Source organism: Mesocricetus auratus, unplaced genomic scaffold (assembly GCF_017639785.1).
Source record: "Mesocricetus auratus isolate SY011 unplaced genomic scaffold, BCM_Maur_2.0 Super-Scaffold_100007, whole genome shotgun sequence".
NCBI classification, from domain to species: domain Eukaryota; kingdom Metazoa; phylum Chordata; class Mammalia; order Rodentia; family Cricetidae; genus Mesocricetus; species Mesocricetus auratus.
This window is the reverse complement of record NW_024429191.1, coordinates 46610672-46638493: the sequence shown is the minus strand read 5'-3', so window position 1 is coordinate 46638493 and position 27822 is coordinate 46610672. Positions and strand designations below refer to the sequence as shown.

Here is a 27822-nt window from a genome sequence, read left to right as displayed (position 1 = left end):
TTAGAACAAAAAGGAACTATGAGGTGACTGCAAAATATTAGTAAGGATGCAGGCATCCCAGAGCCTTGCGACATGAAGCACAGTTGGTACACCAAAGGCATCAAGTGACCCTGGGATGTGCAGGACTTCAGGGTGTGCCCCAGACCTGCTGAACCAGAAGCCGACTCTCCCCAGACCTGTGGAGAGGAATGTGTCAGAGGCGCTCACACGTACGTGCCCTGCACTGTGTAATGTGGCTCTACTGAGGATGGGACATCATGCTGGGAGCAGCTTGTGAGCAAACCCCCAGAGCCAAGTGACTCGCTCTAATAAATCAATGGGCAATTCTAAGAATGCTTGGAGTTGAGTCTTTCATTTGAACAGATTCAGAGTCATTCCATTGACATAACTCTTACTCATGTGCAGGAAAACAGGGAGGCTTGTCCGTAAAACTCAAGACCAGTTCAGAACCCTCATGCCCTGACCACAGATGTAACAGGAGTCCTGTGCCTTAGGGAACAGCTATGCTTAGTGTTTTCATTAGCCAGGGCATAGATGCATCTCTGTCCCTGTATTTCCACCATGACTCCATGGGGCAACTCGCATGCTGTTCTATGAACATAGTCGGTGAGAGCCCTGGAGTCCTATATGTCCATCCTGATTCTGAGAACATGTTTCAGGAACAGCTACAGCACCCGAAAGTGGTGTGGGGAAGGCTGTTTCCTTCCATGTCAGCCCAAGAGATGGAGACTGGGCTCTTTCTGAAAGTGTCAGTTGAGAGACTGGATTCATGGCATGGCAGGGCTGCCTCACTCCACCATTATACGCAGCATGACTCTGGGTACACTAACTAATCAGTCCTGCCTCAGTTTCTTCCCCATGAAACAGGTATGACAGTTGTAGCTTTAAAGAGTCATTGTAGCTGGGAAGTGGTGGCGCATGCCTTTAACCTCAGCACTCAGGAGGCAGAGGCAGGTGGATATCTATGAGTTTGAGACCAGTGTGGTCTACAGAGTGAGTTCCAGGACAGCCAAGGCTACACAGAGATATGCTGTCTCACGAAACAAAACAACAACAAAGTCATCTTGAAGAAGAGCTGATGTGTGCACAGGGCTTGCAATAGAGACTAGACAGACAGCAAAGACACTCCTCATTGCAGAGACGATGACTTGAAGTCAGAGCTTCCCCCCAGATTCAGACACCTTTCCCCCCAGTTGCATTGTGAGAGATGTGGAGGAGGAGAAAAGGAACAGAAGGAAGAAATGTCAGTCCTTGCTGCCGGGTGGAGGCCTCCCTGAGTCTGTCCACCTCAAACCCAGACTCCGCAGACAGAACGGCACTACACAGGAAGGGGCAGCAGAAACCAGGCAAGGAAAAGCAAAAGCAAGCAAGCAAACAGAAGACCAAATACAAAACCTTATCCTTTTTTTCTTCAAAGAGCAAAGGACAAGTAATAACCATAGGAATGACCAGGGGTGACTCTCCCTAACCTTGCGTGGCCTGTCAATCAGTCACTAAGGATTTGACCTCCTCAGTCCATTGGTGGGGGGGGCAGGGGTGTAAAAATAATTCATGAGTGTATCTTCAGAATGTTCAACCCTCGAATAGAGAGTTACAAAGTTACAGCAAAAACCATTTTCCAGCACTCCAATGGTTTCAAATTTGATAATAGGCAATTCTGATAAGCATTCAAGCAAGAGGCATTCATAGGTGTTAGCCGGGGAGCCCTCTCTGGAAAGCAATTTGGAAATGTATGTCAAAATGAACCAAAATTTCTGACCCAGCATCTTCATTCTCTCTGTGTGAGGATCTGATCTTATATACACAAAGAGTCACAGTTTCAATAGCAAACACTCAGAAGCAATCGCAAAGTACTAAAATCCATCAAAGGGATGCTGAAATAAATTTGGATACAATAAAGGGGGCTGGGGCTGCAGCCCAGTGGGGATGTACTTGCCTAGGATGTGTAAGGCCCCGAGTTCCCTTACCGGCTCCACAATGAAACAGGCGATAAAAAGTGTCTGATGCACGTGAATGGATGTCTAAAGAGGTTTAGAGGGACTGAGACGGGGGCTATTTCTAAGACATATTAATTGAAAAACAAGATTAAAGATAGAGTATATGGTTCAGTTTATGTGAATTCAGAGAATTTGGAAATTATTTCAGGTGAATAACATACTCTTGTGCACTGCTGAAAACATCTGCTACATACCGCTGTTGCTGTATAGCTTTGTTTTGTAAATGAATGCACTTGAATAATTGTCTTGCCTTTTTGGGTCCCCTCCCCATTCATAATAACCATATCAGGAGTTTATGAAAGTTTCTGGACCCAAGGTGTACTCCTATGTATCTAATTTTTGTCAAATTATTTCATAGCATCTAAGGTGGCTACTTCATTCTGGAATGATACAAACTCTAGCAGGTTCATCAGAAATCAAGAGGAAGGATATTATCTGGAGATACCCTTGCATGGCGAAGACTTGGCCTGTTTGCGAAAATTGTTTTCTTGACTCTAAGGCCCCTTACCTTCCTGCCTTGTGTAGCTGCTAACTGCTACCACTAGGTGGCAGCAGAAGCTCACTCACTGGAGCAATATGGGCAAATTCTGAAATATGGATGCTTTTAAAACTCAATGGTGGCTTCTGTCCTAAGGGCAGAAGCTTACTTCCACAGTATAACTAACTTCCTCAAGATGTGGAGCATCTTGGATAGGTGGATTTGTGGTTGGAGGCTGCACTCTTTAAACAGGGACAGTTCACGGAGAAATCTGTCAATCTCTCTGGACCTAGATCCAGGGCTTGGGAAAACTCAAAGGCCATGGAATGGACAGCATGGGTTGGCCATCCCTCACTGTGACCTTGGAGAAGCTCACCTGCTTCCTTTCTCTTCCCTTGAGATCCTTGGACATGGGGCAGGGAGGAGGGCATTTCAAGAGGGAAGACGGGAAGGACCATGCCACCAGAATGGAAGCCTGACAAAAACAACTATCTCTTCCCTGGGCTGGTACCACCAGGACACTACGGGGCTCACCAGCCTGAGTGGACTTCCGTCGCGCCTTCTTGATGTCCTCCTCTGTCTTGTTGCTCAACTTGATCTCCAGCTGCTGGGTCTTCATTTCCAGGTCCTTCTGACGCTCTGTGAGGGCTTTGCGGGCCTACAAGGGGAAGGGGGGACAGTGGGGTGGAGACAGCCCAGCCCTGAGAAGCAGTTCATAAGACTGCAGCCAGATTTCAGGGTGCCGACACCCATCTGCCTACGCTCATCCTCCCTGCTTGTGTGGGTGATGGTACCCGGCACGGAAGAGCCAAAGGGTTGGCACCTAGCTGGGGTTTTCTCTCCTACTCTCTTCCAGTCACATCTGCCTGTGACCTGTCAGTCTCTGCGGCCATGTTGCCTATACTGTGATCCTAAAACCACTGTCTTTGAGGCTGGAGAAACGATTCAGCGGTTAGGGATGCCTGCTCTTACAGCTGATCGAGGTTTTGATTTCTAGCTCCTGCCTGGTGTCTCACAATCATCTGTAACTGCTGTTGCAGGGGATTCAATGCCCTCTGCCCTCTTCTAGCTTCCAAGGGCACCAGGCAAACAGCGCTACACAGACATGCATTTCAGCAAAACACTCATACATATAAATAAATATAATCAATAAACATAAAAAACCCACTCTCTCAAGGGTTGGAAGGGACCATAAAGGTCACCTGAGTTAGCTCCTAGCACTGCACAACAGGCTGTGGGTACCAACTTGCTTATCTCACAGCCTCAACCCTTAGTGTGCCTGCATCATCACCATCATCACCATCACCATCATCATCATCACCATCATCATCATCACCATCATCATCATCATCATCACCATCATTATCATCACCACCACCATCATCCTCTACTATCATCATTCAGTGGAGATGGAGCCCCGTCTTGGGTAGCTGCAGTGGTCTGTCACTTATGTTCTATAGAACACCCAGTCAGGCCACTGAGACCGCCTGTTCCTCCAGGGCCTACCACCAGCAGCCCTGCCTCCCGTGGCATGGCCCACATACCGCCCACCACTACCCACAGGAAGGTGATTCTTTGCACCTCTGGGAGGGAAGATTAGTTCAGGGAGCCCCTGAAGGTGAGACCCAGACACAGTAGCCCTGTGAGCAGCTGTGGTACATCTGACTTGGTGACCACAGAAACGGGGGTTGTCTTGTCCCATGAGGCCGTCACAGCCCCCGCTTCCCCTGCAGCTCCTCCCTGCTCCCACTTGCCCTTGGGAGAGTCATTCAAGTGTCCTGGGGTAGGAACTTCTGTCTGCCACATGGGCAGGCGGGAGTTCCTTGGAATGTCCCCCCACTCCATCATACAAGGACACAGGTTTCTGCAGGGACACCCACAACGGGCTTCTGACCCGTCCTGTCCTAGAAGTCCCCAGCTGTTTACCAGCTAGGCACCATGGCCTCTCACCTTCTCCACTGAGGCGTAGCGGCTGGCCAGCTGCTTGCGGAGGTCAGCAATGTGGTGGTCACACTTTTTCATGTCCTTCTTGAAGTTCTCTCGGAAGTTCATAAGTGGTTTCTCCACCTCGCTGTGGAGCTGTGGAGGAGGGTGGGGAGGGAACGCTCAGCGCCGAGGCATTGGTGTGCAGGGTGGGAGTGAGACCTCCCACCGTCGTGTAGAAGCCAGGCCCTGGGGCAGTGGTCTGGTTGGCTAGACCACCCAGAGACGCTAAAGAGATGGGCATCTTTATCAGCTGTCTGCACTGGCCACCTTAGCGCCTGGGCGGCATAGCCGTTCACTGAATGGGTAGCCCAGAACTTTCCAGCTCCCCCATGAGCTCACTCCTTCCTTTGCCATTACGACAGCTTCTTCTCCTTCCAAAACGCCATCTTTAACGCTTGGTGGCTCGCAATAAGTACGCTGTGACTAAGCCACGTTAAGGACCCTAGCAGGGGCACCCTCACTTGTGTCTCACAACGTGCAGTTCTCTAGGACAGCTTTGTTTGGGCGTTTTCTTCTCTTGTCTTTTTCAAATCCGGAGCCTTTTGGGGACGGACCATGTCACCTGCCTGTGTCCTCAGGCACTTAGCAGAGTGACTGTCGTGTGAAGCTTGGCAGATAACTAGGAAGGCTGCCAATCACTCCGGTGATCCGAGGTCATTTCTTTTACTGACCATCTGCTGCGTTCCTGGAGTACAAAGGTGACCTGGCCTGGTCAGACCTCCAGAAAATTGTGGCAGGAGCTGTTGGGAGGCCCTTTGGGAACTCGCAAGGACAACAGTCCTGAGAAGCACTAAGGGGAGCCAGGTGCACTTCCTGCCCCTACCCTAGTCAACTGACCTCATGTTCCCTCTGAGGGCCCGAGAAAGAGTCCTCTGCAGTGAGGAGAGTGGGGGCATCTGGTTTTAGAACATTCTCCCGCCTTCCCACCACACACCACAACTCTTTGAGATTTCTTTTAAGGTGTTTGTTTTGACTGTAATCATGGTGTGTTTATTTTTGTAAGAACAGGGATCAACAAGTCCGGATCTAGTCAGTCAAGAGGGAGGCCTAGCGCTCTCCCACACCCTATGCCCAACCTCCTGGAGCTTTCCAGCCCCTGCCCAAACTCGGCCTGCTGTAACTCCACTGGTCAGGCCCTTGGGGACCCTCAACACGACCCCCTCCTGTCCCATGGTGTCTGTGACTAGCCAGCTCTGTCTCCCAAATTGATGACTCCCAGTTCTGAGGTTCTGTAGACTTTCTTCTCTTCTCCAGCTTAAGTTTTTGTGACATTGTCTTTTTTCCTGGAGATCACCCAAGACTTGAGTGTTCTTTATTTTAACCCCCAGCATCTTAAGCTGGGTTGCACCCCCTAATGGGGACATAAAACTGAATGTGGTCGTACAAGAACTTGTTAACAGTGCAAGGTTTATGCACATTCAACAACCAAAAGTTCATCCAAAAATCAAACGTGCCTCTCTGTGTCTCCAGCCGCCACAGGGACAGGAGCCACTGCCATGTCTGCCCATCTGCAATGGATGTCGTTCAGAGCTGCTCCAGTTTTCTGATCAAGAGGAATAAGCAGACCTACAGCACCGAACCCAATAATCTGTAGGCCCGCAACTTCTTCTGCTGCAACAGGCTGATTCACCACAAGACTATGGGAGTGGAGCCCGTACCAATGGCAAAGGGGTCGTGGTGGCCATGAAATGCAGATCCAGTCAGCGAAAACCAGCCACATCTTACGTAAGGACCACCATCAACAAGAATGCATGGGCCACCCTCAGCAGCATCAGGCACATGATCCGAAAGAACATCTACCACCCCGATCTGCACATGGCGGCCATCCGTAGGGCCAGTGCCATCCTGCAAAGCCAGAAGCCCACGGTGGTGAAGAGGAAATGTACCTGTCCCACCAAGAGCTCCCGAGCCCTACACTCCAGAAGCAATAAAGAGTCCATTGACTTAAAAAAAATCAAACATGTGATGAGCCTAAGCTGATGTGATTCTTGGCTTTGAAACTACATGGCACTTTGCACGGCACATGCCCGTCACAGCACACAATACCAACAAACTACCCAAAGTGCCTCAGCTGAGATTCAAGGCTATTGCTGTGAACTGCAGGCTTTTTACTCCACACGCCAAGTTTTCTGTTCTGGGGACTTGAACTCAGGCCTCAAAACTGAGCATTATTGAGTGCTTTATCTACTGAGTTGTTTCTCCAGGACTCTTTTCTTTATAAACATTGGTTTGGTGTCTTTTTAACATTCATTCTTATCTCTGAAGCCCTTCGCTTCAAGCAAGGCATCAATGATCTCTCTTAAAGTGTGTTTCTGGGGAATGTGTGGCCAGTCTGGCTGTTCTAGGCGGGCTGGACTACTGCACTGATTGGTGGGAGGCACGGATTCCCCCAACCCCTTATTTTTACAACACAGGTTAGAAGAGAAGAAGAACTTTGAGTTGGAAGTGATTTCAGTGGCTCTCTGGTCCAGGCATTTCCAAGTGATGATTGACTAGTTGTGAAATCCACCTGGTAGGTCAGGACCTGCGTTTTTGAGATAGCAGACCCAACTTGATGGAGGAAAAAAAAACAGGGTTCATTTTAGGCAGAATAAAAGTAGAGTGTTATGAAGATACACACATGTGTGTCTCTGAGTGGGTATGGGGTGGGTATGCACACATGCTTGGTGACCATGTGAAATGCCTCCTGTGGTTACAGCCAGGCAAGATTAAAGCCACAGACCCGGTTTTAACTCTTCATTTCATACAGGAAAAAAAATGGAAGTGTGGGGCTGTCAAGTAACTCACCAGTGCTCACAAATCTCGTTAGAGACCGTCCTGGGCTCACATTCATCCTCCTGTCCATGGATCTGCCTGTGCACACGCCCTGACTGCACAGTCAAGTTTCCTTCCATCAGGAGGAATGTGTCTATTCTCCCCTCTTTCACCAGGACCGGTTCTAACTGCCTTCCAATAGAGCGAGCTCATTTCTTGAGATTGCTGTTGCTATTAGCACCGGCTTGAGCTAGAGACTGGCAAAGCTTGAGAGTGTGCCGTGTGCAATCCCATTTCTTAAAAGGCTTTTACCCTCGACACTGAGCATTCGGATGGAGAAGAATTTCAACAAACCTTTTGGAGCTGACATAAAATAGGTTTTGTGCCTCAGGAACCATATTCTTCAAGGCTGACAAATCAATCCTCAGAGTCCCCTTCCTCTTAAAAAAAATCACCAGGCCATGATTAGGAGGCTACTGGGATAGCCTAGAGCCACCAACACACCCGGGGCCAGAAGCAGCAGAATTGCTGATGGTGTAAAGTTTGTGCCTCATGTTTGCACATCACTTCTCTATGAGCTATCCTTAGTGCTGGGGTCTGCGAGCTTGTGTACCTTGCTTAAAACGGCCTGAGTGTTTGGGAAATCAGCCTACACCCCACCGTTAGTACTCCCTCCGAGGGCAGGAGCTCCTTCGTGTTAGGTTTCTTCCTGTGTATAATGCTGGAGATAGAACCCATTTGCCTCTTGTTGGAGGCCTCTGCTTCTACCTCATGAGGGAAAAAAGGTGCTGCTGGGGGCTGGGGCAAGAGGAGAGAGGCCTTGGAGGGAAGATGCTCGTGAACCATGGCTTAAAAATAACCTGCTGCTTCGTCTGCGGTGGCGCTGAAGGCAGCAGCTCAGGGAGCTCCCTCCTCGCAGGGCCTCTTAAGCCAATGTGCTGGGGAAGGGCTTGGATGCATGGGGTGAGTGTGCTCCTTTGAGCTGGGAATCTCACTCGCATGGGGTTGCCAGCTCCATCTCAGGCACTCACACCCTTCAGAAGGCAGGAGCCAGACGAGGCACTGTTCCCTGTGAAGTTCGCCCTCACTGTTCCCTGTGAAGCTCTCCCGTGGTCTCAGCCCTCTGAGCCAGTCAGTCCATCCTACTGTGGCAAAGTGACATATTCCTGTCCTTCAAGAGTGCACACTGCACAGGACCTCGATGCAGGGAACTGCAATGGCAAATGGGAACAGCGCTGCAAAGAAATGGCTGCTTAGCAGCAACTGTAGAAGCCTCCGGAAGGAACAGCGTCATGGAGGACACTACTTTCAAGTGACAACGTTGGTACTTAAACACAGGGTGTTCCAGCACTTGAATAGGTAGCTCCTAGGGCTGTGGTGATTGACGGCTGATGGCAGGAGGTCAGGGGAAGAGGGAGTCTGTCAAGTTGATGGTGACACTGCCAAAGGCCTCTCTTTCTTTAAAAGGAAGGCATGCCAATGGGCAGGCCTATCAGTCACACGTGCTTTAGTGTGAATTATCTCAGGAGACGTTTAGTTTAGTTTTCACTTAAAAGGAGCCAAGAGCCTGAGAGAAAACGTGGAGATATAAGCCAGGGAGAAGAGACAACAGGTTTGTTTGGAAACATGGGAGAAATCCTGTGGCGGAACAGAGCTGAAAGCCTGGGGCAGGAGGGGATGGTGAGCTTCTTGCTTAAATGGCCACGATTTAAAAAGAAATTAAACCAACTCACACTACAGTAAGCATAATTGTCACAAACTTAGACTTACATCCTTTCCCAACACCTACACCATGCTCTTATCTGTGCTCTTGGCACACTTCTGGTCCCTTCCGCTGCTGTTTGTTCAATGGAGACTGTGTAAAGGGGAGCTATGGGTATCTCCTTCCAATCTGTATTCAAGGATTTGGTACCATGGAAAATGGAAAGCAATATAAGCTATAAAGAGCTGGTCACCGGCTGTCAGCGCGTCCTGGTCTAACTCTGGGGGAAGGGGGCCGGTTACCTTGGCGGAGAACTTGAGATGAACTTCAGCCTCATCGGCCAGGCTCTTCTTCACTTGGGCCCACGCTTCCCCCAGGGAGCTGCAACAGGAAGGGGCTGTTAGATTGCAGGGGGTGGGGCAGAGGGCTCTGGTCCAGAGCTACAGCCCTCCCTAAGAAGGGATGGATGGTGGTTCTAGGCTCCACGACTTGAGGTGATACAGAACACTCAAGACTGTAGGCTTGAATGAGACTACACACAGCCACCAAGGACAAGGTGAGCCAGCCTTGTCTCTGGATCTAAGAGAACAGCAAACATCTCAGTGGCAGGAGAAATGCCTGGAATCCAGGCCCTTGCACACCCTGGTTTGTCGCTGAGATGACAAATACATGCTAATATCTAAAGGGAGAAAACCAGATTGGTTTCTGAGGCCCTTCCCTCGCACAGGTCTTAGCCACTTGGCCTCCAGGAGAGGCACAGATGGTCCGCTTGGGTCCAGGGACATCCCAGGTGCAGCCACACACTGAGAAGGCTCTCCTAACCATCTGCAGAGGCATGGCTTCTCTCTAGCAGATTCTGGATGATGCACCCCACTGTGGCCACACTGAGCACTCCAAACTGTGCCATCTCTCTGCTCCAAAGAGATGCTCCAAACAGAAGGCTTCTCCAGAAGGGCTGTAGACTTCCAAAGGCCCCAAGACACAGAATTCATTATCTGAACCTTTTGGCCCCATGACTATTCTAAATCAGACCCTTGATTCCTTCTTCAGACCTGTCATGAAGCCAGGTGACTTTATTTCATGCAAAAACTGTTCGCCCTGGGGAATTCATTAAACTTTAGTGACAAAAGCTGATTAGAAGACAGCCCTCTGGGGCAGAGCACTGGAAATGCTGCTTCCAGATTCCAAGGCAGCAGCTAGTAGCAGATCTGCCCCTGTGATCCAGTTTCCTACATGGCTGGTGGCAGCACTAGCCTGGCCTTGGTGGGTGCTCATGAGAAAACTGTAGAGTCTGGAAGAAGGAAGAGTGTTGTCTGGGTCCCATCAGAGAAAGACTAGGTGGGTCTGGGTGACTGTGCTGTGGATATTTGTCTTTGCCTCAATGGCCTGGGAAGCTGTGAGGAGGACACACAGTCCTGCAGACCTGTATGGGGGAGGCTCCCTGATTTCACTCCACAGTGGGAGCTGTCATGACAGTTACATGGACCAGGGGTGAGCTGCAGCTGTCCCCTCAAAGCATGTGCAGTGGTCTTCATCCCTGCCACAACAGTGTTAAGAGGTGAGGATTCTCCAGACCATAACAAAATATTCAGGGCCCCCCACTGGCCATCTCCCTTGCTGTTGACATGCTGTGGCTTCTGTCACATGCTAGGGCAATGTGTAGGTACTCTCTAGGTGCTAGTCCTTGACCTGGGACCTCTTAGCCTCCAGAACCACAAGCAATCCCCTTTCTTCATAAATTATCCACTTATAGCAACCCAAAAGAGCCTCAGACACAGTACCATACAAATGGGGCAGGATGGTGAGCCGCAAGGGTGTGGTCTGTATTTCACTAGGGAAAGGAACCCGGACTCACCCACATATCATGGGAGTGCTCTGCCACTCAGCTCTGTCCCTAGTCCTCAGGTAGCTGTTAGGAGATGATGTGGACACAACTGGGTATCACGTGGCAAGAAGGGATCTTGACCATCACTTCAGGCCACTCCCACAGCCTCTCAATGCGGATCCTAGCTTCAAACTGACAGCCAATAAGCCATCACCATCACAGAGTGAGGGGGTGTTGCCCTAGGAGCTGAGTGACACCCAGATGGTTCTGAAAGAACAGGGGTCAGCAAAGGCCCTGGGAGGGCTGGGCTTCTTCCTACAGGCCTGCAAACCTAGTGCCAGCAGAGCACATGGAACAGCTGGCTAGGGCCAGGTATGGTGGCCTGAGGATGTTAGCTTAGGGATACGGGGGCCGAGGATGTTAGCTCAGGGATACTGGGGGGAAGTGGCATGATTTCCATCCTGGACAATGTCTCCAGGTCTCCCTGCAGGACTGGCATGCCCCAGGTAGCAGAGTGTCACTCCTAACTTTCAGATGGGCTCAGCCCCATATCTGTGTTCCTGCCTCCTCAGTATCCCAAGGCACTCCAAACGTATGGAACGGCCGCAGTAGGCCCTGGCTATTTGTCCAAATGAATAGGTGTTGATTAAAAATACATTTTAAATGCTTGGGGAAAAGCTATTAGAAATTCTCATTTGAACACGTGTCTGATGAGAAAGGTACATGAAAGACTGCCATGTATACCTGCTATCACAATGTATAGTCTGAGGCATGCCAAATCAATGCCCTGGTTCTTGTCAAAACTCTACCCAAGAGTGAGGAACATTTCATTGCCTTTCCCATGAGAGGGCTAAAGGAAGCGCGAGAAACCCGAGGCTGCTGATTCGCCAGCATGCATAGTTGTTGTGACATCTAATCTGGACAGAGCACCTAAGTTGTCAGACAGCTCAAGCATGCCCCTGGGTTTTTGAGACCTCGAATCCCCCGCACAGCCCTCAAGGTGCACTGGGCCAAATGTCTAGAGCTGCATTGCAAATGTGAGACAGCACTTTTGAACTTGGCGCCTGCCAGTGGAGCAGTAACGGGGGTATGTGCATGTGCGCACGTGCGACCCGGATGTCTGTACCTGAGCTTGTGTGGTTGAGTGTACTCGTGTGTGTGTGCGGCTCTGGCATGAGGACCAGGCTGCTTAGCTTAGGAGCATATGCTGTGTGCTGTCAGGACAAAATGTCCCTGGCAGAAGCCCAGGCCGAGGGGTGGAAGCAGGAAGGCTCTGGAGCCACGCGGCTACGCCAGGCGCAGGGACCCACAGGAAGCCGCTTTTACCTCCCGTGTGTTTCCTGCCTTGTCTCGGGCTGAGAAAGCAGTAGGTGAGGCCGGGAGCCAGCTAACCATGTTCATGTCCGAAGAGGGACACAGTCCCTCCTGGGCCATCCTGCAGCTGACTGGGAGGAGATGGCCTGGTTTTAGTCAGCCCACGAGGAGCCCTAATCAAAGCCATATTCAGTTGGCAAAAAAAAAAAAAAAAAAAACCATAAAAAACAAACTCCGTCCCAGGCAGACTGCAGTCACGAGGCACATTATAGCCTGTTCACTATCAAGGCTCCCTGACAACAACTCCTGTGGCCACACTTTCTTCCCTAGGTTCACCTCAGGAGGGTGGTGGGACAACAGGCAGCCTCTGAGGACCCTGTTGGTACTACTACTAACTTCCCAGGAGCCTTTTTTTTTTTTTAGGTGAAATCACTTGTGATAAGATTGTCCAATTTAAGGTGAGGAATTGAAGTGTCTACAATGTCCACCGTGGAGAATGGCCTACCCTTGGTGGCTCCAAACCCTTCATCACCCGGTCATCAAGTAAAGTTTATGATTTTTCCCTCCGCTTTAGCCACATGATTCCTATCTTGAAACTCTGATGGAGGACATGGCTAATTAAGGTTGGAGGGCAAAACCCTGATCCAGTAGGATTATTGTCCTTGTAGGACCCGCAGCCCCACCCCGACCCATATAGAGGATGGTATGTAAGCACACAGTGAGAGGGAGAGCCCGTGCCAGACGCCGACTCTACTGGGACCTTGACACTGGATTCTCAGTCTGTAGAACTGAGACAAAATGGAAGCCTTTTCTGTTCTTTTTCTTTACAGGGATCTCACTATGTAGCCCAGGTTGGCCCTTAAACTCATGATCTTCCCATCGGTGCCTCCTGAGTCCTGGTATTACAGATGTGTATACCTTCATGCACAGGCAAATTCCTATAGTTTAAGCCACTCAGTCTGTGGCGTTTTTTGTTATAGCAGGCTCAGTATACATACACACCCTAAATGAAAATATGTTCCTCCCAATTTCCTTATTTCCCTCTTTGCCAGTAACTAGTGGGCTTTGTCTTTATTGCTTTGCTTATTTGGACACTTCATATGAATGGAACGATATACCTGTGACCCAAGGCTGCTGGCTTCTTTTACTTACCACCCCATTTTTGAGGTTCACCAATATAGTAGGGGGGTCTCAGTAGTCTATTATTTTTCATGGGTGAATACTATTCCACTGTACATCCTTGAGTATCCATTGTGAATACACCATGGTTTCTGTGCCTGTTTACCTCCTGGTGGAATTTGTGCTATTTCTACCTTTTAGCCTCTGTGAACAGTGTTACTTCAAACATACTTGTTTGAGTCCTTGTTTTTGACTCATTTGAGTAAAAACCTTGGAAGGATTGGTGACATATACTACTTATCTGATTATCTCTTGAGAATGCCAGGCTATTTTCCACAGTGGCTGTGTCATTTGACATGACTATTAGTGATCATGAGGGTCAAGGCTCTGCAGACAGGAGAGAAGGTGTTTAACCCTGCAGGATTTCTCCCACTGGACTGGAGATCCTTGTGTGGCTGGGAGGGTTGGGAGTGTCCCTTAGTCCCATTTGAACTGTCACTGTAGGAGAATGAGATGAGGCCTGGGCTAGGGCTCCTGAAGGCACTCTCAAAGGCTGGATAGGAACATTTCAGACTTAGTTTCCTTCCAGAAGAAGGGGACAGAGCTGGGCATCCAGAGGCTGCTGTCCAGCAACAGGACACAGTGCAGAGGGGCTCTGATGTGCTCCAGCATCCTGGAGACCCTGGGTCACTAAAGAAAACATACGTATAAGAAGGGATAACATGGAGTTTGAATACTCAGACTTCAGGTCATGGGTGCCCACTCTGAGCCACAAGCACCAGTGTTTTTGTTTGTTTATTTGAGACAGGGTCTTGCTATGTAGCCCAGGTTAGCCTGAAATTCATAATCCCCCATTTCTCAGCCACCAAAGTGCTGAGATTAGAGACCAAAACTCCTACTTTTGAGTACCAATCTTGAATCATGAGCCTGAATCCTGAGCTGTGAAAAGCCATCTTGAGGCATGGGTATCCACCTTGAGTTACTGGTCCCCTGTCTAAGGCATGAGTGCCTACCTCATGTCATGAGGATCTACCATGGACCACGAATGAGCCAGTCCTACAGCAATCTCTCCACCCCAAGTGAGTAGCATTGCTGATGTATGAGTAAGGATCCCTCTCTCCCTCTGTGTCCCTCCATCCTTCCCATTCTCATCACTCTCCTCCCAACTCACCCTTCCTCCTGGGCCGCCAAGGAGTTCTGAGAGAGTTTAGCCAGGTTCTTCGCATATTCCTCTTCAATCTTTATCCTGCAAAGAAAGAAAACCTGGTATATCTTCTCGGCAATATAGACCATGCCTTGGTCTTGGGAAGACACCTCTGTGGATGTATGAGTTCCAGAGCATGTGGCTCTCGCTGCTCTGCTGACACAGGAGGAGCCAAGAGTGACAACTACTAGATAAAGGCATGGTTTGGACTCTGCTTCCCACTCCTGACAGATGTTATCTGCACCACTCCAAGCACAAGGTTGGGTGTGAGAGTCTTCCAGGAACAAGAGAAACTTGTGACAGACTCCCAGGGATGCCCAGGATGCACCCAACCCTTCCATCCCTTATTTCCAGATTCATACATTCCCAGATGGCCTCGGCCCACAGAAGCAAGAAGAGAACATCTTCCTCCACTCTCCCACCCACAATGCCTTCAATTGCCAAGCACTGCCAAGGGTGCAAGTGTTTCCATGGAAACCAGGTAGGGTCCAGAGCTGCAATCTCATTGCATTTCCCCAGAGGGGAAAACTGTCCACACACCTCCAAGGGAACTCTCTGGAGCACACTCTGTACAGCTAGGCACATCCACATTCTGTGGTCTGTCAGCAGCACAGTCGTGTCCTACGAGGCTCTTGGGGCCACGGTGGGAGGCAGAGTTGTGCTATGGCAACCAGAGGTGATCTGAAGGCAGGACCTTAGACGGCCCTTCTACCTTTACTCAGAGGAGTCCCGGGACATAGAGTTGCAGCATGTGTGTTCCGCCTGCTAGGGTGCTGAAACCCATAGGATGCAGGGGCTGGAGAGGGTTGACTATGAGGACCTGCTGCAGCCTCTGCACAACTGCTCACCCCTCACTTCTGACTGGAGCCTGTCTGAAAGCTCCTGGGTTTCATATTAACCCATCTCCATCCTGCCTTTGCCTCCATCCCCAATTATGTGGACCCCTACCCCGCAACTTTACCCTGGGGCCAAGATCTCCAGAAAGCAGATGTCATCATGCCACAAGGCCAACTGCATGTGCCAGGAGAGGGAAGTGCACATGCCACCTGCTCCCGAGCCTCTGCTGCGAGCCAGCCTGTGTCATCTCCACCTCCTGCCCACTTCCCTCAGCCCAGCAAACCCACAAGTCCCAGCCCTGCAGCCTGGCTCTCCTGCCTCCAATAGGCTTCCCAAGAGCTCCAAATGTGGGCTGAGAAATGTTCCAGGGATTTGAATTCCCTCTGCTGGCTCCCAGAGACCTCAGTGGCCGGAGATGACAGAAACCATTCATTTGCCAACAGGACATTGTTATGAGTGTAAACCATATGCATATTGAGGCTTCAGCTCCAATTTCTTCCTATTTGTCTGTTTTATGCTTCTGTTTTCTTGCATCTGAACAATGCAGCCTTCCAATTTCCTACTAGTTTAATGGTTCATAAAATAAAGATTTGATTATACAAATGGAAAATGGGCCTCCTAAGGAAAAACGGGCTTTAAAACCGCCAAAGCATTATTACCCGATTACTAGTGTTATAATGAAGAAATACTTTTAAAAGATCTTTGCTATTTGCAATGAATATTTCCAGCAAGTCTTGGAAACTCTAGCTGGAAAGTTGTGCATATGTTTGTGAAAAAAATGTATTGATGGATGTGTGGTGTGTGCATGTAGGTGTGTGGGTATACAGATGTATGGGTGTGTAAGTATGCAGGTGTGTGGTGTGTAGACGCACAGGTGTGAGTGCAGGTATACAAATGTGTATATGTGTACACATGTGCGCAGGTATGGATACACAGGCATGTGAGTGTGCATGTATAGGTGCACAAGGGTGTGGGTGTGCAGAAGCACACATGTGCAGGCATGTGTACATAGAGGTGTGTGAGCATGCTGGCACATGGCTGTGAAGCTGCCTGTGCGCAGGGATGTGGGTGTGCAGACACTTGGATATGTAGGTGGGTACATGGGGATGTGTGAGTGTACAGGTGTGTGTGTCTGCAGATATGCAGGTACACAGGTATGGGGGTATGGGCATACAGGTATACTGGGGTAGGGGTAAGATGCAGGGGTGTGTGGGAGTCCAGGTGCCCAGATGTATAGTTGTGTGGGGATTTGATGCACGGCTGTGTAGGCACACAGATATTTAGGTGTTAGGGCATGTAGAGGCCAGAATGCGTGGGTATGCAGATGTGTATGTGAGCAGGTGTGAGAGTGTACAGGTGCATTTGTGCATGGGCGTGCAGGTTACGCAGCGATATAAGCAAGAGAGACAGAGAGGAGAAAGATGGAGAGGGGACTTCTCTGCAGCTCTTCATGTTTTCCATGAGCTCAACGTATTGGATCTTTGTGACCCAAGTTCTTCAGAGACAGGGCTATTAGAATCCATAGAGGCAGGGGTGGGATGGAAGGATGATTCTATATCTCTTGGCCTGGGAAACAGTTTTAATTATGAGATGACCTGGAAGGCCAGGAGTGGCACATACTTCTAGTCCCAGCACTCAGAAGGCGGAGCAGGTGGATCTCTGAGCCCAAGGCCAGCCTGGTCTACATTAGTGAGTTCCAGGTCAGTCAGGGTAACACAGTGAGACTTTGTCAAAGAAAAAAAGAAGATCTGGAAGGTCACGCTCCTATTCTTGATCATGACAAGGGACAGCTTCAAATAAGAGTAAAGGAGTAAAGTGGAGAGACAGTGGACAGGAGTGGAAACTGTGACAAATAGGACACATGCCCTGTCCACGGTAGCAGCTACTCAACTCTAGCCTCTGGCTGCTTCCAGGATCTAATGCAAAACGTGTGTGTGTGTGTGTGTGTGTGTGTGTGTGTGTGTCCCTCTCTCCATATATATGGGGGGAGATCTCAAGTAGCTCAGACAAACCATAAACCTGTTACACAACTGTGGTTGACCTTGAACTCTTGACCTTTTTTTCTGAGACAAGGTTATCTCTATATAACAGTCCTGGCTGTCCTGGAACTTGCTCTGTAGACCAGGCTGGCCTTGAACACACACACAGAGATCCACCTGTCTCTACCTCCTGAGTGCTGGATTCTTGACAGTTTTTCAACTCCCAAATGCTGGGATTAGGGATATAAAGAGTATGAATATTTTTGGATATTGGTTCAAATCTTTAGAAACATTATCCATGCTATACCACACATATACTGGCCACATCTGTTCCAGGGCTAAGCACGGCCATACATCCACTCCCCTGGGATCCAGGGCTCAGAGTGGGCCCTGTGCCCAGATCCAGGACTGCTTGGGCCTTGGTCTCACCTTTCCCGGATGAACTCGGACATCTCCTTCTGCATCTGCTTGCCTTTCAGTTGCTTCTGCAGCAGTAGTTCAAACCCAGCCACTGTGCCATTGCCTTGTGGGTCCTTTTTATCAGCCTATAAAGAACCAAAAGACCAAGTCATCGGGAAGTGGGCTGCATCTCTAGGGTCCCTTCCAGATCAGACCAGGGAGCCTCTGCAGCTCACCAAAGGGAGAGATGAAGGGACACACACACACACACACACACACACACACACATACTCACACACACACACAAACACACACGGAGACAAACACACACACACACACGTTTTGCATTAGATTCCGGAAGCGTAGCATCTCTTGATACCTGCATAGCCCCTATGCAACAAGAGGCTAGAGTTGAGTAGCTGCTACCGTGGACAGGGCATGTGTCCTATTTGTCACAGTTTCCACTCCTGTCCACTGTCTCTCCACTTTACTCCTTTACCCTCATTTGAAGCTGTCCCTTGTCATGATCAAGAAAAGGAGCGTGACCTTCAAGGTCTTCTTTGCCAGGATGTCTCAATATAACCCAAACTAGCTATAGAAGGACTAGTATGGTTCCCCAGGGTGACAGCGAACAGCGGACAGACTCGCATGCTCTGCCCAGCTCCACAAGCTTCTTGTCTCCCCTTTAGGGCATGTCCTGGTTACTAGAGTCCCAAGGAAGACTTCTGCACACAAGGCAGCCACTCATTATTTCTGCTGCCATCAACATTCTTCCTGGTCCACTCACTCACCTTTCACCCTCCATTCCCATCTGCAATACACACAGAGCAGGTCCCTCACAGCCCCCAAAGTTTTCATGCCCTCTGCAGATCTCTATCTTACACGCAGGACAGCTGGAATAGCAGGCACCGCCCTACGGGGGCAAGCGTGGACCTTCGTGTGCTTTCTAATGGGTGCATGACTTGGGAGAAAGAAAAGGCACTTTGGACTAGTATTTAGCAAATCTAAAAACGGGGCAGACAATCCATTCTGTGCCATGGTGGAAAGGGGTTTCACTTATTGGTTGTTCTTCAGGTGCTTCCTGAAAGTTCCTTGTAGAGACTTAGTACTTTCCATAGACGGTCAGGGTGGCGTGAACTCTCACCACTATGACTGCAGAAGGGTCAGCGCCTCTGTAACTTCAACACATAGTGCTCTGAATTGACTCTGGCATTCTTGAGGTGTGGGACTTTATGTGTGCATCAAGGCAACATTTTAATGGTGGGAAAATAAACAAAAATGTGAGATTTATTGCTGCCGTCATTTCTAAGTGCACATATAGTTTAGTGACACTAAGTGTATTGAGACTGAGGTGGTGACATTCTGCCATCCAACACCTGCAGAAGCTTCTCATCTTGCAACAGACCACTCTGTACCCACTAGGCAATATACAAGGGCTTGAGAGCTGGGGATACGGAAAGAGATGGTTTATACATCCCTGTCTGCATCCAGCCACCTCACGATTCATTTGGGAAAAGCAATGAGCAAAGAGACAGAGAGTGTGCCCAAGGCACTCACAGTGGTGTTGAGCAGGCCTGGAGTTCAGATTTCTTTACTAAAGGTAATCCTAGTCTCCTGCCTCCATCCAGCCCTGGAGGGAATTGCCTTTCAGCTTCCTCACAATCTGGCTGTGGTTTCCATGTTACTGTGCAGGAAAATCACACAGATTCCCTAGGACTACCGGAATGAGCTAGAATCCAGGAAAAAGTCCTGTCTGAGATGTCACACTGGACACCATACCTTGATGCTTCAACAAGAAAGGCTCTTTCCACCCTTCCCAGGTGTATGCTGCTGTAGGGGTCACAGTGGAGGGAGACTGAGGCAGCACTTACCCAGAAGTAGTCACAATAGCTCCACTCAGTTGGCTTGAGCAGCTGCTGTTCAGGCATTGTGTCTGGGTGAGGGAACGTCACACAGTTTATCTGCAGGGCACAGAATGGGAAAGAATGCTGTCACTGCAGGATCACGTGGGGAGAGCACAAAGGAGACCTCTCCAGGGCCACTTTGGTGGAATGTACTCATGCTTCAGCGCCCACTGAGTGCATCAAGTGAGAAGCAACAGGCCCTCACACCCATCCTGGAGGCTACAATGAGGGAAGCCTCTCTGGTGGGAGTGTAATGGGACCTATCGCCCTTGTAAATGCCTAGGTCATGCAACTTAGCAGTGGTACCTCTGAGAGACTGCTACAGATCTATCTGCCCATGTGTGCAGAGATGTATGTGCCTGGTTTCCACTGCATGCCATCTATGCGGTAAAAGGCTGGACCAGAACTGCACTGTCCAACAGAAGGGGAATTCGTAATTAAAGAAATGAGACGCATCAGGAGTGATGGTGTCACTTGAAACGCCCAGGAAGGAGAGGTAGAAGGCTGAAGAATTCAAAGCCACCCTAGGTCAGACAAAGAGATCCTGTATCACACACAAAAGGCACCTGGAGAGGTTGTACGGAAGGTATATGTGAGTATTTATGAACAAAGGCAGAGGTCAAACTGTTTAGGGAAACATGGCTACTGTTGGGAGGGGGAGGAAGGAAGAAGGTCAGGGGGCGTGGGAAGATGAGCTCAATACACAGTACGTCCTGGTAGAAAACCAGCTAGGACTCAGTACCATGTACAGTGAATGCATGCATGAAAACCAAATCAGTGGTACAGTAATAAAGTTCACCCATACTAATAAGGAAAAGTACCAGGGTGCGCTGCAAAGTGGTGAGTGGGCCTGGGTGCACAGCAGGCAGCATGTAAAACAGTTTGTCACGGTGTGCTTCATCTGTATGAAGAAGTGGGGCGACATATGTGTGTCTGGGTGCACAGCAGGCACGTGTGGAACAGTTTGTCATGGTGTGCTTCATCTGTGTGAAGATGTGGGGTGACATCCGCGTGTCTGGGTGCACAGCAGGCACGTGTGGAATAGTCTGTCATAGTGTGCTTCATCTGTATGAAGAAGTGGGGTGACATCCGCATGTCTGGTATATCCTAGGTGGGATCATTCTGGAAGCCAGATACTAGCACCCTAATTTGCTTCTAAGAACCAAGGAGACGGCTGACTTAGAAGCACCTGAGGGTCGGGGGTGAGAGGTTTTACTGAGATGCCTGTGGTAGGAACATCCACAGTTTAAACGCATGATGCAGGCTTGGGGCTGCCCCTTATGATGGAGGGTGTGGTGTGGAAGTTTCTGGGCCATTATAGCTATTGTTCCTCCCTGCCTTGCTGCCCCTACTTTGTGGGAGTGGCTTTGCTGCTGCTTTTGTTGATATGGCTTCAACTTCCTAGCCCTACACCACGGAGTCCCCCTTAGACCTCTCCTCACAGAACAGGCATCTGCCAAAGTGGGGTGTTCTGGTGCTGAAAGGAAGGGTGGATCGGGAGCCCCCAGGGGGTGGCAGATTGTCCTCAAACTCTGACCTAGGAAGGCCGTGCAAACAGCTAGTACCCTTGTGACACAGAATCTACAACTAGGGCAGGAGCCTGTGCCTTGCTCGGGCAGGTCTACAGGACGTGGACACACATCTTATGGGCAGTTCAGATTTCTGCTCCGTGTCACCAGACTTTGAGCTGATTCCAGGTCAGCTGGAAATCAGGGTTTGTGTGTCAAATGTCTCAAGCGTTCAGTGATGACAATTATTTCAGAATTTAAAATTAAAAGCAAACCAAAACACCGTGTACAACCAGCCAACTCCTAAGTCAGCTGAATCAGACCCTGGGACCTCTGACTTCAGGGCAGAACATGTGTCACTCAGTGAGTGAATTGTCCTGCCTGCCCACCAGCTGCCATGAGCAGCAGCTGCCCTCCCAGGCCTGGGTGAGGAGACCCAGAAGTGCTGGCCAAAAGGGAAAGGGCATTAGCATTGGGGGGATAAGGTGGGGTTCCTTTGGGGAGACACATGATGATATGTGGAAGGGGCCAGGGATGTCAAGGTGCCCTGGAGAACAACAGCGTGGAGTTCCGGCTTGCAGCTGCTGCTAGGGGCTGGATGGGGGAGGAGCTGGTAGCATCTCACATCCAGCCTCAGGAAAGGGTCTCTCCAAGCTCTCCATCTAGGCTGAACCCCCTTCCTGCTGTGAGGTGCCCTGATCTGAACCTACTTTAGGGACCTCAACAGCCTCCCACTGAGTAGATGCTGCTTGGGCCATCATGAAAACAGAGTATGGAGAACAAGCCTCCAATATTTTTCCTGTTTCAGCCATATTGGTGACAATAGTCACCTTTATTTGCTTTGTGAAAGCTTTAATGTAATTTAATGTGATTTCTAACAGTAATCAGGCACTAAGAATCACAGACCAGGGCTGGGAGGTGTCTCAGTGGGTAAGAATGCTTGCTGTGTATGCATGAGGGTCTGAGTTCAAATCCCTAGAACCCCAGTGCTAAGTCAGGTATGGCTGCATGAGGCTCAGAGACAGGAGGCTTGCCGGGAGCGTGCTGGCTGCCAGCCTCGCTCCATGCTCAGTGAGAGGCTGCCTCAAGGAAATTAGGCTGAGAGTGACAGGGAATGACACATCTTCCCCTGGTCTCTACATGTCTCTACACACAACCGTGCACACACAAACACACCCATGAAAACAAATAAAGAATCACGGGATCCACAGATTTAAGGTGCAATTACCCTTCAGCATCTGGGGGTGGAAGCGTGGGCACCGGTTTCAGGCCTCACATGGATGGCAAAATTTACAGAAGCCAAGCTCTCTTATGTAAAATGGCACAGTATTTGCACATAACAAACACAGACCCTCCTGCCATCTGTAGACTCATGATACTTAATAATTCAAGCTCAATAGTTGTTCTACTGCATTGTTTAGGGAATAATAGCAAGGAAAAAGGTTGTGCAATTGAGTACAGGCACAGTTTTCAGCCTGCGACTTGTGGGATGTTTAGCTGGCTGAAGTCACAGATACGGACCTGCAGCTAGAGGCCATGGGACCGACTTTTAAGGAACCTCAAGATCTACCCCGGCCCTTTTCCTTAGTCTTCACCCAAACTTCTCTTGGCCGTGACCACAGAGGAAGAGGCTTATCGCAAGTGGCTTGGCCAATGGTGGGTGAGGGCAAATAGAAAGGCGGTCTCCTGTAGCCATGTTCAGCCTCCTTCCTGAGAGGACCCACACCCAGAGGAAGGACGGTACCCAGGATGTCCAGGAAGAAAAGAGAGACTCCATTAGCCCAAAGGGGAGAGAGCAATAGGAATCCCCTCCAATGGCTGTCCTCAGCTGGCTCCAAGGCTGACCCCAGAAGGTCTGAAGGAGGGCTAGGACTTGATTATGACCCATCCAACCCCTCCTTTGTCCTAGAGCTATGGTGTCTCCGAGTCACCTGGGGAGGGGGTGGGATGTTAAGACAGATAGATGGGTGGGCCTAGCCTGAGTGTATGATCAGGGGCTCTGGGTGGGGCCTGGCTCTCGGGTGATGTCGATGACAAGTGAGAAATAGCATTTGCAAGTCAGGCTGCAGGGATGGAGCACCACCCAAGGAAGGCCTGCACCACCTATGGAGGATAGAATAATGAACCCCCAGCGTCCTGCTCTTTCCCACCTCGTGGTGCCTTTCAGAGTGATACCTACAGCGGGAACTAGCAGGTTTGGGGTCTAGGAGGCGAGGGCCCCTCAAATGGCCCCAGAACAGCCATGGGAGGATGGGGGCTGGGCGGGAAAGAATCCGGGAGATGTGAGAACCTGCAGCCTCTTTTTGCTTCTGCCACTCTGAGGGTATTGGTTCTTGGATGCCCTGGTCAGGAGCCCTGGGGTACCTGTCACTGCCTGCCACTTTTGGTTTGGGGTAGCCCACTGAAACTTCCCCAGAATCCTCAGAGCTCTTCTCCCCCTGGTGGTCGGGTAGAGAAGTGCACCGCAGTGAGGAAATCGGATCGCGAGAGTTCAAATCCAGGTTAGGCTGGTGGCAGAGCTGAATGTTTACCAGATAGCTCCTCCATGACAAGTGCCACGCTGGGCTTTCCTGCTGTGCTGGGTGTTCCCAGCACCCTGCACACACAGGTCTGTGCTGCACCTCCGATGTCTTTTTTTTAGCTCTCCTGTCTTTGCTGACAGCTCGCCCATGAGGGCAGGTGAAGGGATGGAGGCCATCCTATCCTAGGGTTTTCCTAGCTCCTGCACATCAGGCAAATGCTGGACATTCAACAAAGCTTCCTTATTGTAGTGACTGGGAACTAGGTCCGAGGTACAGCAATCTGTTCTCAAGAGGTAGTATTTAAGGGATGATGGTTCTTGGGATAAATCTCTCATTAGGATAGACATGGGATGCCGAGGCCACAGGAAGGGCTGGGGATGCTGGGATGACTTGTAGATGAAGTGGTACTTGAGGAGGATCTAGGCAAACAGGCTGGGAGAGGAAGGGTATTTCAGGAAGGAAGGAAGCAGGCCTCTGTGTGTGTGTGTGTGTGTGTGTGCGTGTGTGTGTGTGTGCGCGTGTTCACACGCATGCTGAGTTTGACTCAGAAGTGAGAGGGGCTCTGGCAGATGTGCCCAGATGTCTGTACTGAAGGCAGTCAGTTACCAAGTGTCTAGTACAAGCATGGCATGGGCAGGACACTGCTCTCTGAGTGTGTTCCCAGACCCACACGGTGGAGGCTGCACAGTCTGGAGAGGCGAAAAAATATGACTATGGCCCCAGGAGGGAAAGGCTCAGAACTGCCCTTGACCGCAAATACCAACAGAGCCTGACTGAAGAAGGTGCATCACCGCACACTGGGTTATGAGGAGGGAGGTGAATGGATTCCGGAGAGCGGGAGGCTTCAGCATAGAGGGTGTTGTGAGCGCAGTGTAATGAAACCATGCCCAGTAAGAAATCAGAGCAAAAATGTCCATCTGAAACAGTGGTGCAAGCATGCACAGGGGAGGAAACTGAGGCACGGAGGCTGACGGGTGACTGCCATGCAGCTAGAGTGGAACAAGAGGGTGCAAGGCTGGTCTCCCAAGTGCTGGACCACCATTTTCATGCTGATCCTGCCCCTCTGACATTCAGGCCTCACAGTCAGGTTCTTGTGTCCCTGATCCACAAGGCTCCATTAGCAGGGCCATAGTACTCCAGTAAGGAAGAGAAAGTGGGGTGTGTCTTTCTCCATGGATACCTCAATTCCTTTGCCCTCCTAGTGATTTCCAGGCAGTTGCTAGGAGTGTACAGCTGCAACGTTAGGAAAGGTGTGCCCCCCCAAAGCCTGCTGGGAACAGTGGGAGCCTCAGTCCCTCTTGTTGCTGTACAGCAGACGGCCCGGGATCTACTTTGCGCTCAGCGAGCATCGATCTTGTCCTGAGTCTTGCCAAGTGTGAACTCATGCAGTCCATGCAAGGCACCAAAGCACAGAGAGGTTAAGCAATTTAACCCAGATCACAAAGCTGGTACGTAGTAGTAGAGCCATGGCCTGAATCCAGACTAGGGCTCTGGGTCCCGACTAGGATCCTAAGCCCTGTCACATTTGACTTGTCCAGTGTATCTCACGCCAAAGACTCCTTCAGAGACCCCCAGTCTCAGCCACAGTCACATGGAGAAACACCCCTGCCCCACCCCAACGGATGGGATGCTTCCTGCAGCGGCTGCTCGGCCTGAGGCACTCTGCGGGATCATGAGGGTTGTTCCTGGACATTCACTGAAGGTAAAAAAGGGGCAGCTGCCGCGGGTAAGGCATCTGACTGAGCCACAGGGATGAAGAACACACGTGTGACCCACCTGAGGGGCTGATGTGGGGGCCCGGGCACCTGCTTTCATTGTCGGGCAGCATAGTCTTTGTCTAGGGGCGGGATGATAGTCTCCTTCCAGCCTTCAGGGCTAAGGTTACATAGTTTGGTACCCCAGGCTGCAGCTAAGCACTCTGTGTGACCCTGACCTGGGAAAGTGAGAAGACAGGAAAGGACCCCCTTCCAGCTCCCCTCCAGCCACTAACTTCCTCCCAAGATGCCATGCCTCCAGACGGGTTATACTGGGCATCCAAGTGGAGGACCACAAGGTCCTCTAATTCCTCCTCCCAGAAGACTGTGCCTGGTGCCTTCCCTGTCATCATTACTCGAATCCACTTGATGTGCCAAGTTTATGCTAAGGACAGTGAGCAGCCATTAGTGCCTGTCACTCCCAATCAAACTGTGTCCTGCCCCCACCTGCCAGCCCAGCACTGCTGACAGCAGGAATGAGACCCAGGCATGGCTGCCAGCCCTGTCACTGCCGCCAAGGGGCCCATGTGCCTGGTCTTCTAAACTAGCTCTGGGCCACCAAACTTCAGAAGCAGCTCACTCCTTGCTCCTTGACTGAGGACATGCACCCTGCCCTGGCAGGGTCTGGCAATGGCTGCCCCCAGGTCAGACAGCATGGAAACTGGTCACCACATTCCTGTATTCCCTGAGATCGGGAAGCAAGTTTTTCAGCCTTCTGGGAACAGGGAAGACCCATCCCCTGAAGATGTGCTGAGATCTGCTGGATTTGAACTTGGAGCTAGGGGCTGGGGTGTGGAGACAGGGTACCACGTGAGGGAAAGAGTGGTTTAGGTCTTCAGCCTGAAGCGATGAGGGGTTAGATTATCCAATGGGTGCACGAGCAAGACCCAGGCTGGCAGCAGGGAGACCTGGGTTCGAGTCCCATGTTTTCTTTCTCACTTGCGGTGTGACCTGTAGTCATTCCCTCCTTTGCCTAGTTTCCCCAGTATCAGCTCTCCAAGGTGTGCAGATTTACACCAAGCCTCTATAAGTGTTGGCAGAAATGTAGCTTTCTGTCCTTGCCCCCAGAAAGACCAACTAGAGATGTTTTCAGGAATCCACACCTTACGCGGTGTCTCAGGAGCCTGGACTACAGCTGCATGCTGCAGACCATCTCATGAGATGTGCTGATGTAGGCCAGAGGGAAGAACCAGGCAGGAATGATAAGGTGTGTCATCTGGTGCCAAGCTTGGGGCCATGCTCAGAAGCTCTCTGACTGCAAGGACCCAGCAGTGGCCTGACTCTGTGGCTGAGATCCATCACGGTGTACCTTTGAGACAACTAGCCAGAGCGACACTGCCTGACACTCTTCACTCCCATTGTTGGTTTCTAGAATGTGAAAATGTCTTCCTCTTACTTTCTCCCTTTCTCCCCATTTCTGGGACTCTGAGGAGTTCTCATCTGGCTTCGGCATTCTGGAGCATCTGGTAGCAGTGTGAAGATAGGGACCACACCCTCCAGAGCCTGAACTGAACTACACCCTGCCAGGTTCCTCTAGGTTCTCTAGAAAGAGAAGTTGTGGCTGCTGCAGGGTTGCAGCAGGCTGAGCTGCCCTGCCCAATTTCCAGGAGACCCAAGCAGGGTCAAGGCAGAGTGATGGTGTGAGGGACGTAAGTCATCTCAGGAAGGGCACTATCAGTGGGCAAGAGCTGAGTTTTTTAATCTTGAAGCTTCCAAGCTAGGTGAGCTTGGACATGACACCACTCTGAGCCCCCGTTCTCCTCATCTGTTTACAGTGTGATCACGCTAATGCATAATGAACACTAAGTGTGTGCCGGATGCTGTCCTAGGTGCTTTACCGTCATGGACCAATCCATTCCACTCCCCCATCGTTGAAGCCCTCACTTCCCTGCATGGTAGAAACAGGCACCAGCAGAGGCTGGGAAACTTGCTCAAACTTGGGCACAGCTTTCTGAGTGGCATACGTGACACTCTGGCTTCAGAGTCCATGTGTTTGGTCACTCGGGAGGGTTGATTCTGTTAACCACAGCTCACATAGCAGGAAGCAAATGGAGCCTCTGGAAGCAGTCCTGGTGTGTACCGAGTGGGCACCAAGGTATCGGCAGGTATTATGGCTGCTATTACTGTTTGTTTGACTCTCTCTTCCCAGCAATGCAAGATGGTCCACATGGGCAACCACAGCAATGCACCCACTTGGGTTTTATCTTTGCAGAGGTGGTCAGAGCAGTTCAGAATAGGGTGACAAGGAGCAAAAGACAGCAAGTCCCTGTGTGTGTCTCTTCCATACTTGTGCCAGGATAGCAAATTCGCATAGACCTCACTTCTCAACTTTCTGGGTTGTTGGCTAAGAATCTAGACAGCTCCCTCCTTAGAGTAGAGGCCAGGGATGTCCCAGCCCCAGCACACCATGGAGTTGGAAGGGAGGAGTTGGGGCCCATACTCCATCCCCACACAGGCACTGGGGGGATCCCTGAGAGTATGGAGCTTCTCGTCAGGGACTCCCAGAAATGCTATTTGTAGGGAGCTGTTTCTTGCTTTTA

At 50.4% G+C, this 27822-nt stretch overlaps 1 protein-coding gene and 1 pseudogene across 8 annotated transcripts in view; one reads left to right on the top strand and one right to left on the bottom strand.

Moving 5' to 3' along the window:
* Gas7 (growth arrest specific 7) overlaps positions 1 to 27822 on the bottom strand; it is a 238887-nt gene that overhangs the window by 8471 nt on the left and 202594 nt on the right. For all 8 annotated transcript variants that reach the window (XM_005067601.4, XM_040748905.1, XM_013111693.3 and 5 more), the window contains 6 exons: positions 19466 to 19555; positions 17625 to 17740; positions 14347 to 14421; positions 9220 to 9298; positions 4426 to 4554; positions 3010 to 3133 (listed from right to left, as the gene is read on the bottom strand). In XM_005067601.4, the coding sequence (XP_005067658.1) occupies positions 3010 to 3133; positions 4426 to 4554; positions 9220 to 9298; positions 14347 to 14421; positions 17625 to 17740; positions 19466 to 19555 (613 nt within the window). The remainder of the gene's footprint in view (positions 1 to 3009; positions 3134 to 4425; positions 4555 to 9219; positions 9299 to 14346; positions 14422 to 17624; positions 17741 to 19465; positions 19556 to 27822) is intronic.
* LOC121141075 lies at positions 5958 to 6441 on the top strand (annotated as a pseudogene).